The following is an 8,921-nucleotide window of genomic DNA, read 5'->3' as shown; positions in this document are numbered from 1 at the left end:
AAAGCTCTTGGAGTGTTGCATAATCACCAGTCTGCAAAATGCCACACATTCCAGGACCTCAAGGACTGCAGTGTCTATTTGGGCTAGAGTATTAAAGGCCCACATTAGGCCCATTGGTGAGCAATGCAGCTGCTGGACACTCAGTGGTATCAGCGTGGGGATACCTCTGGTCCTGATCAATGTGTCACACCACTTTTTTTGCCTAGCAATGACTGCTTTCATGTTCTTTGTGGTATGCTATGGTTGTGACGTTGAATCTTCGTACACGACCGGTCTACAGTATTTGTAATTATGTTTTAATTGTATAATTACCTGTAACCTAAAATCTCTACAATTCGTTATGTTTTCCTTCCCTTTGAGTGAGCCCTTTTTATTCACACAGAGAGCATGTCCTCCTCCACAGAGTCCAACATGTTGCATTGTCATGTTTCTAAAATATCCCACAATGCTCACACCCAACGTTGTCTCTTCAGAGTGCCTTTTGTTTTTTTCTGCTGGTGTATGGTCTCCATAAGTTCTTCTACATGCTTCGAAAAGCAGTGCTCAGAGAGATGCAATCTGCAGCCTGACCACTGGATGCCACTAAATGATACACATTGGTTAAAGGTGACAAACAGATTTGTTCCTCTGATATGCTGATTGAAGATGGATGTGTCACTGCTGAGATTTAGTGCCTTGCTAATAGTGTCAATGCTCTTTCTTTTTCCTTTCCTTTTTCTAGGCATTTAGAAGATGTGGTGTTTGAATGCGGCTGTGAGATCCGGTGGCTGCAGCTATGGCAACAGAGAGGAGAGGCGGGGCTAAGCAGCCAAGAGTTATACTGTGCGGATGACTACAGAAAAATATTGCTGCAGGACATGAACATCAGCAATTGTGGTAAGATTGGAGTGCAAATAGTAGCACACAAACAGACATGCCTAATTTGCACACCTTGGCTTTTTTAATTCTGGCTTGTGACACTACTGACGAATGACAGAGCTTGGGTTACTCTGTATTTGTCTTCCTCTCAAGAAGTCCTGCAAACAAAAACAAGAAGACAAAAACAATACTAATAGTGTGGTAGTCCAGGATTCACGTGTTTTAAAATGGTTTCCATTTAAAAAGTTTCAGTTTTTTGAAAAGCTTAGGATTTCTAATTAATCTCGGGGAAGATATCTGATACGTAAAGAATACTTGTTAACAGGACACGTTATTGTTGCTTTGGTTACACAGAATAATTTTCTTGAATTTGGTAATTTATTGAGAAGGAGAAAAATATTGAAAAGCCTTAAACTTTTAAATTAACATTCTAAGCCACGATTTGTGATTCTGTGGATTGGACGTCATAGACCACAGCTCAGGAAAATCATTATTCATGAAGCTGCAATCTTCTCCGTCTCAAGTCTAGTAGTTGTCTGCTACACTGTGGTTGCTTGACAGTGATTCAACAGATCTTGGGAAAACTGCATTTTCCTATTATGCAGCTTGGACATGAAACAATCTGCAAAAACATCTAAAATCAGGAACATTTGTGTCTCCTGATGAGTTGTTGGCATCATGAAGAATTTCGTCAAGGAGAGATGTGATGTTTTATCACAAAAGCCACTCTTTAACAAGTGTTTTTTGTGTGTATTGTAGAATTTTGTACATAAGAGTGTATATGTTGCATGTTAATATTCGTGTCTTGGCTGCCATTGTGACCAAGTAACTCTTTTAAAAGAGAACTTTGACCTTGACTGGATTTATTTGTAAAACAAAGGTTAAAGACAATAATAAACTTTTTTTAGTACAATTAGTTCTTAAAATGATGTGGTAAAGCCCCCATCCAGTCACTGATTAAACCAGAAATTGCTATAATATTTAAACTTAAAGAACACAAAACACTTTACGAGGTTGTTGGCAGATGTAATGTTTTGTATTGTGGAGAATAACAGAACTCATCACGATTTTTAAAGGAGAAGGACAAACAGTCAGGAACTCACACAGTTCAGATAAAAAAAGTCTACTGGTGATGTAAACATGTCTTCTTAGATGGAATTAAAGTCTCGACTTTCTGATCCCTAACGCAATCTTCACACATCTAGTTGGAAGTCACACCACTAACATTTAACAGGTATTCTAACAACAGGAAATGCATAAACCCAAAATGAACTAAGTGAATTGTGTGCTCTCAGATTATTAGTTATTTATTTGATAAATCATCGGTTTGTTTTCAGTTAAAATAGGACAATGAGGAAGCCTTATCCTGCAAGTGGACAGTTGTTTCCTTGAGTTTGTTACATATCACCATCATCATCACGACACTGCTGTTTCAACCAATACAGCAGACAATAGGTAGGAAGTCTGTGAAATACAACAGAGTGAGATTTTTTAAGACTTTATTTTCCTGGTTTGGTTAAGAAAAACTTGAGTGAGCTGCTCAAAATCTTGACAACAACCTTGGGATGAGTGGTAATACCAACTCTCAGCCAACATTAACCACCAGTGCCTGACCTCACTAATGTTCCTCTTTCTGAATGAGAATAAATCCCTACAGCCACTTGTGAATCACCCATCTTGAGTGACTGGCTATTCTCTCAACAAGCACCCTTTTCCCCCCAGTTCACGATGTAACAGAAGCGTTGAACTGAGTCGGAAAATGTAAGAGCTGAAGGGAAAAATATTTAAGATCAGCATTATGAGCAGCTCCTGGGATCACTGGTCCAAATGGGACCTATTCCATCATTGACACTGAGCTGAGTTTTACTGCTGGAAACCCTTGGGCAAATGTTGACTAACAAATTGCCAATTTAAAAACAGATTTAAGATACTGGATGAGCTGGAATTTCCACCACCAGTACACCAGCAGAAACCCCTGCAGCACAATTGACAGCTACAAAAAATGTAAATGAGTTGGAGATGATCAAGAGATAGCTAAAACTGCATCTGATGGTGAATGTATTGTACCATTTCATGTTAATAAGAAACTCTTAGCTATCTTGATCTCAACAATACATTGCAATTATACGTTTCCCAGTATTTGTTGTTTTCTACAACAAATGTAAATATGAGCCTACAGTATTGCACATATTGTTTTGAGGCATTATCCAGCCATCCATTATCTATACACCGCTTAATCCTCATGAGGGTCGCAGGGGGAGGCTAGAGCCTATCCCAGCCGACTTAGGGCGAAGGCAGGGGACACCAGTCTATCACAGGGCTACACTTAGAGACAGACAACCAAGCACACTCACATTCACACCTACAGACAATTTAGAATCACCAATTAACCTCAACATGTTTTTGGACTGTGTGGGAGGAAGCCGGAGAACCCGGAGAGAACCCACGCTGCACGGGGAGAACATGCAAACTCCACGCAGTAAGATTCCAGTGCACCCACCGGGACACCAACCGGCGACCTTCTTGCTGCGAGGCAACAGTGCTACCAACTGCGCCACCTTGCAGCCCATAGAGGCATTATGTAGTATGAAATTTAGACACACCAAGACCTGGACCAGTTTCTGACTTTAAGTCTCTCTCTTCTCTCTCTGTGTCTCTCTCCTTCCAGACCTGCCAGATATCAGTGTCAGCCACAGCAACCTCACAGTTGTTGAAGGTGATCGAGTAACAGCCATCTGTAATGGATCTGGATCGCCGTTACCTGAGGTGGACTGGCCTGTAAATGGCTTGCACTCTGTCACTGCTCAAGAGGTATTGAGAACACATACACAAATTTACATTACACATATCAAAGAAACCACACTACAGCCAGATTTGCAAGTGTTACATATTATATGTGACACCAGCTGGCTGCTGGCAGTTCCTTCATAAATATTTGATTTTCGTCTGTTGCCATCAATAATTGACTCTGTTTCTAAGAGAAACAAACCATTGTGCCACCGTTGAGTTTTTCTCAGATTGGAAATATTAAAGTCTTATTTTATTAATTAGCTGTAGCTAGTTACGTGGAATTATAGAGGACATATGGCAGTTTATCTTCAATGACAGGCAAGTTTTGTAAATGGATTGTGTGAACTGGAGCGAGCTACTTACTAGTCATAAGGAATAAAAGCTTCTTTGGTTGCTTTGGCTGTATGTTCAAGATTGTTGTCTGGATGAATGATGAAATATTATCCAGTTAACTTTGGATGCATTTGTATGAATGTTGACACATAGAAAGTTTCTACCTCTTTATTCTTCCTGTTGCTGTTGTCAGCCTTAAAATTAATATCGGCCAGTTTTGCTAAAGTGCTACTTCCAGTGTTAGCCATATTTGATAAAGTCATAAAAGAAGCACTCTGTTTGACAGATGAGTTGTTCCTTGTTACTCCACACTTTCTTTCCACCATGTTGATGGAGGTAGATTTTATTTTATTGATTCGTAAAACGTTGGTTTACCTCTTGTGCTGGCCCCTCTGAGGTTCTGGGGCCTGTACTATATAGCATGTTAATCATACCCAGGTTGTCTTTTTCTTCTCTGACTTCACTGCCCAATCACAAACATGGCAGGTCTAGAGCTGTATAATTTTCAGAAGAAAAATAAACTATGAACTTAAACCAATATGAGGAATTAGTGGGCTTATCATGTGCCTGTCCCATTATTTAAACAAAAGACAAAAAAATAAAAGTATAATCACAACTGTGGACTCCAATAAAATAGTAAATGAATTAGATGTATTCTTCTGCCAGAGTTAGTCTTGTTCTTCTAGCTGCAACCTTGCCGATGTCAAATAGTCTTACGAGCAAGTAAAGAATAAAAATAAAAACATATTTTACCAGTAAGTAGGCTTACTGCAGATCTTATAAGGTCAACTAGTACGAGCCTTTAGGACTTTAATTAGCCTCTATTTTAGGATGATATTGCTGTCTCCCGCCGGCCCTTCTATCTTCTCAGAGAATTCCCTCAGCTCTTCTTCATCCTGGTTTACATTCATCCCAAACCAAAGCTACAGCAGCCACACAGCACATAAAGAACATTGTAAATAGACTTGAACTCACATCCCCAGAGTCTCCCAAATTCAGTCTGGGAGACTTCCGCTGACAAGTCACTGAAAGGATTTCAACAGTTTATCACCTGCACCACCTGCTGAGGGAAGACTCTGGATAAATGTTATGGATCTGTTCCAAATGCATATAGGTCTATGGGTCTTTCTCCTCTGGTCTCTGCTGACCATCACACCATCCTGCGTCCACCAGCCTATACCCTAGTAATAAGAAGGACAGAAAATGTTGTCAAAAACATAAAGCATTGGACAAATGACAGCACTGCAACTCTGCTGGGATGCTTCGAATTCAAAGACTGGGACAACTTCCTGGCATCCTCCAGCAACATCAGCGAGCAAGTGGACACAGTGTCCTCATACAGCTCCTTCTGTGTGGACAAGGTCATTCCTACGACAAAAATAACAATCTACCCTAACAACAAACCCTGGACAACCAAAGAACTCATAGAAATTCTCAATAAAAACAATATTTGACACACGCACTGAATCTGGAAAAAAGGGAGTTTAACAGGGAGGTAAAAAAAAAACAAAGCCAAGCTGATGTATAAGAGCAAGTTGGAGGAAATATTCACTCAAGGGAGTCTCTGCTCAGCTTGCCAGGGGATTGTGAACACAAGTCCCACTATCCACAGGACCATCCACGTTGCCGATAGCAGCCTAGCATCCCTCCTCAATGGACAGACATCGCCATCCAGATAGATGCAATCACTCCTCCCTCACGTCTGTGGGACCAGAACTCACCTTCAACACAGAGGAGATGGTGAGAGCCCTCAAGAGGACCAAGGAAAATACATCTCCTGGTCCAGACAGCATCAGCAGTTATGTTCTGCATTGCTGTTGAGAGCAGCTGGGAGGCGTGTTTCACCTCCTGTTACAAAGATCTATGGATAGATCCCTATCCATGGAAACACTCCATAATGGTCCCCATTCTGAAGAACTCTGTTGAGGCTTTGGGTGACCTCAGGCCTGTTGCCCTCGCCTCTCTTGGGATGCAATGTATGGAGAGGGTCATAAAGAAGCACATCATCAAGGTGACGAACCCACTGATGGACCCTCTCCAGTTTTGTGCAAGCGGGGGGGTTGATGATGCAAAAATATACATTATGGGCACTGTACACAGGCACCTAGACTGCCATCTAGTTATGTATGCAGATCACACAGTTCTCCTGTCCCTGATCTCAGGCCCATCGCATCATCACAGCTCAGCACTCCATGAGTTTGTGGAAAGGTGTGATAAATCTTCCACAAACTCCAAAGAGATGGTGAACACCTTTTCCAGCAAGCAGAGGGAGCTGGCGACAACAGCTGTCAGCACAATCCATGGGATGAAGACAGAGATAGTGGATGAATACAAATACCTGGGCACAGTTTTTCTTAACACATTCAAATTTGCCTCCAACACTGAGGAGATCCTCAGAAAATGCCAGCTGTGGCAGTGTCTACTGAGAAGCACTTTTGGTCTCAGCAGAAACATTCTAAGGACAATTTACTTTTCCTTCATTCACCCTTTTGACAGTATAGCCCATTGTACCGGGCTGGGATTAAGACTCCTGTTCAACACTGTTCGGTCTGGGGCTTTCACCGCCATTCAACACTGCAGCATAGCGGGCTCCGGTATATGGTGACTTTCTGTTGCATTCATTTTGATTGGCTATCAGTGGGAATCCCCGTATATGAACAAGCGATTCAGTCATGATATAAATTATGCAAATGAAGTAAAATGACATCATTTGACCCCAAAAATCACTAGAAAACAGGATTTTCGCTACATCGTTTCCAAAATGTGTATAAGCGATCAAAACTAACTAAGGAATTACAAGACTGTGGCTGATGTCTCAGTACATAAGAACGAATAATTAATTGCATATATCTCTGGTAATTATGAAGTTTATCTTTACCTTTTCTTTTTCTCCATGGGATCTTCTAGGAATGGGTAGCAGAAGTTAGATTTTATAGAGATTTGTTGTCTCTGTTATAACCTTCTCTGCCGTCCACTTTAAGTTACCAACATCAATGTTATATTGTACCTCTGAAAACCCAAGTTTTTACCTGAAGTTACTTCACTGACCTCAAATCCTGCTTCGTAGTACAGGAGTCTGCACCTGAAGTCTTTTCTTGATTGCTGACAAGGAAATATGTCTACACCCTGGTGTATGGCTGGCCTCGCTGTCAGAACAAGATGTGTCTTCACTATGACTTTGTGCTTATTAACAGACTTGTGTGCTTCAGTCTTCCAGCTTTGTCAACTTTTCTAGTTTTCTTGTGCACACTTGCTTTTATTAGAATCAACCAAACTGTTGATTTGATTATTTTTTCTTATCATCATCATCATCATCATCATCATCTTCCCCTGCATGGATGCATTCTTACTTCTCATAATGCCACACATCCCCAGCTCAATCTAATCTGCTGTCAAATCCAATTTGTTAGTTATCACTATATTTCACTGTCCACCGTCATCACTCGTGTTTTTAACATGTCCAAAGTCACCAAACCCACCTTTAACTTTTTTAAAAATTTTAGTATATATGTACACATGAGAAACCAAAGATTTGATAGACTCTTCTGTCACCCCAGTGGGGACTTATGGATCTTCTGATGTCTGGTAACCAGTTACAGTGTGCAACAGAATTGAGTACACCTGCAATATCACTAAAAACTCAAAGGATTCCAAATTGTATCACAGTAATTTTATTATTTAGATTGACCAGCAGGATATTTCCTCTTGTCCCAAAGTAAAAACCCAATGCAACAAAGGTGAACACGATCACTGATACACAAATTAAAACATTTTTGATCATTGAAACAAACTGACTACTCCTGTGAATTCCAATTTGTTGAGTTTCTGGGACTGCTCAACAAGTGTGACATCAGTGCATATTGTCAACATCTATTGCTTGCTCTTTGGCACAAAATTGCAGGATGAAGCTTTGTTGAAACCCTTTAAAAACAAATGCTCATGCGGTGTGTTGTCCACCATGAATACCTGCAGAAATACCAAAATACACAAAAAAGACTCCCAGCCTGCTGAAGCTTGATGGAAAAGGAATATTTCAGCATGTTAGCGGTTGAATGCACACTGCAAAACTCTCTCAAGAATATCTAAATACGTAAAAACTGAAAAAAACAAAGACCAACTGAACAAAATATTCTCTGAAGAATGATAGAACATTTCTCCACAAAATGTTTAACACTGGTGCCCTACATGTGAAAGAGGATTGAGTCTTCATTAGAAATAAAGGTGGACATATGAAGGACTGAAATAATGAAAGCTTGTTGCAATGAGCGGCTACTGTGGGGGTTATATTTTCAATATAGTTCAAGTAAACTCTTTAATCTTACGTAAGAGTAAATACCCTGCTGTTCAACTTGGAATAATGCAATTATTGAGAGGTGAAACGTGATCAGTTGTGATATTGCAGTGAGGTATACGTACTTTTGTCGTATTTTGTAAACAGAATCAGTAACAATTTAATAAGTAACATGCAACTGATGCTCATGTACCATTACAGTTAAAGGTATACACTGCACAATTACAACAAACAAACAAAAAACAGCAGTTACATGACTTTGTATGTAATGTACATTGTACATTTAAATAAAAAGTATTCTATGAATGATTACTTGCAGGAATTTGGGGGCAGACACACAGTGTCACAAATGTTACAGGAATGGCTTCATAGTTGCCACTTTCAGTCTTCCTGTTTCTACTGTGGTGTAGGACCCAACGGTTACAACATTATCTCCCAGTGCACCAAAACGATGACTAACAGTAGTTACTGGATGTAACTCTAGTTTTATGAACACATAGGAATTACAACAATGACTTTTTTGTTTTTTATTTTTATTTTTTTATGTTAGCCTACATCAAGGGTGTCCAATCCTGGTCCTCGAGGGCCACAGTCCTGCATGTTTTAGATGTTTCTCTCTTCCAACACACCTGATTCAAATGATCAGCTC

General features: G+C 40.1%; 1 protein-coding gene across 1 annotated transcript in view; it reads left to right on the top strand.

Moving 5' to 3' along the window:
- The first annotated feature begins 796 nt into the window (after positions 1–796).
- LOC103367796 (NT-3 growth factor receptor-like) overlaps positions 797–8,921 on the top strand; it is a 91,902-nt gene continuing 83,777 nt past the window's right edge. The window contains exons 1-2 of the mRNA XM_008295936.1: positions 797–876; positions 3,527–3,669. Coding sequence (XP_008294158.1) covers positions 858–876; positions 3,527–3,669 — 162 coding nt within the window. The 5' untranslated portion in view covers positions 797–857. The remainder of the gene's footprint in view (positions 877–3,526; positions 3,670–8,921) is intronic.

This window comes from Stegastes partitus, unplaced genomic scaffold (assembly GCF_000690725.1).
Source record: "Stegastes partitus isolate 25-593 unplaced genomic scaffold, Stegastes_partitus-1.0.2 Scaffold1088, whole genome shotgun sequence".
Taxonomy (NCBI): Eukaryota; Metazoa; Chordata; class Actinopteri; family Pomacentridae; genus Stegastes; species Stegastes partitus.
Note: the sequence above shows the minus strand (reverse complement) of the source record. Positions and strands in the feature narration are given on the sequence as shown.